Source organism: Penaeus monodon, chromosome 25 (assembly GCF_015228065.2).
Source record: "Penaeus monodon isolate SGIC_2016 chromosome 25, NSTDA_Pmon_1, whole genome shotgun sequence".
Taxonomy (NCBI): Eukaryota; Metazoa; Arthropoda; class Malacostraca; order Decapoda; family Penaeidae; genus Penaeus; species Penaeus monodon.
The window spans coordinates 16,009,786-16,010,691 of record NC_051410.1 but is presented as its reverse complement, the minus strand read 5'-3'; the positions used below and the strand labels follow the sequence as shown (position 1 = coordinate 16,010,691).

At 30.1% G+C, this 906-nt stretch overlaps 1 protein-coding gene across 1 annotated transcript in view; it reads left to right on the top strand.

Moving 5' to 3' along the window:
• The window catches only part of LOC119589329 (hepatoma-derived growth factor-related protein 2-like), a 32,491-nt gene that overhangs the window by 3,684 nt on the left and 27,901 nt on the right, over window positions 1-906 (top strand). The window contains exon 2 of the mRNA XM_037937948.1: window positions 308-384. Coding sequence (XP_037793876.1) covers window positions 308-384 — 77 coding nt within the window. The remainder of the gene's footprint in view (window positions 1-307; window positions 385-906) is intronic.

The following is a 906-nucleotide window of genomic DNA, read 5'->3' as shown; positions in this document are numbered from 1 at the left end:
CAGTAAGCACAGATTCATGGACTACATATAATAATCAATTAGGGACTTTCCATTAGTTTGAACTGTTATTTATTTATACGTAACATATAGTAATGTTTTTTTGGATAAAGTGTGACCAATGCATTAGTTTTGCTTTATTTTCACTGTCCTGTTCTGAATGATTACCAAAATTGATAATGAAATTATATTTATATTAGCCATTTATTTATTATTGTATTAAGGGAAGATTAATATGTACTGAAAATGTAGGTTTAATTTGTGAATTCAGATTATAGAGTGTACTGATTTATTATTATTTTTCCCGCAGGTTGAACCCTATGAAGAAGATCCTTCTGGCAAACCATTAAAAAAGTATCCAGTCCTGTTTTATGGGACTTATGAGACGTAAGTAACCCAGACAACCATTATAGTGAAAGTAGTTTTAAAAGCTCATCTTTAAAATTTTGTATTGTTTGAATTGAGTTGTTTGAAATTTTGCATGAAATTGAGCTCATTAAAAAATGGCATCAGGAAGGTATTGCTGTCAAAACACACATGAGCTAAGAGCAATTTGTGTCGTGCCGACAGACTTTCAATTAGATAAGAAAGGCTGTGCGATTGACACAAACACTTTTATTTTAATCAGTATTTAACATCTTCGGTATATCTTGTGATGATGGCATGTGAATGAATATTTTTTACACCTATTTGTTTGTTTGTTTTTTAGTAGTATATAAAAGAAAGAGTAAATGTACTAGACAAGTTACTGTGTCTGTTCAGTCTAATATTTAAGGACTATGGACTATGTCACAGTGAGGTGTAAATCTTGTCTGTTTTCTGAGGTCTTATTAACAATATGCCATATTATGTCTTCATGTAGTCATTGAATATGGTGATAGATTTTTATACTGTGTTAATCAATATTGT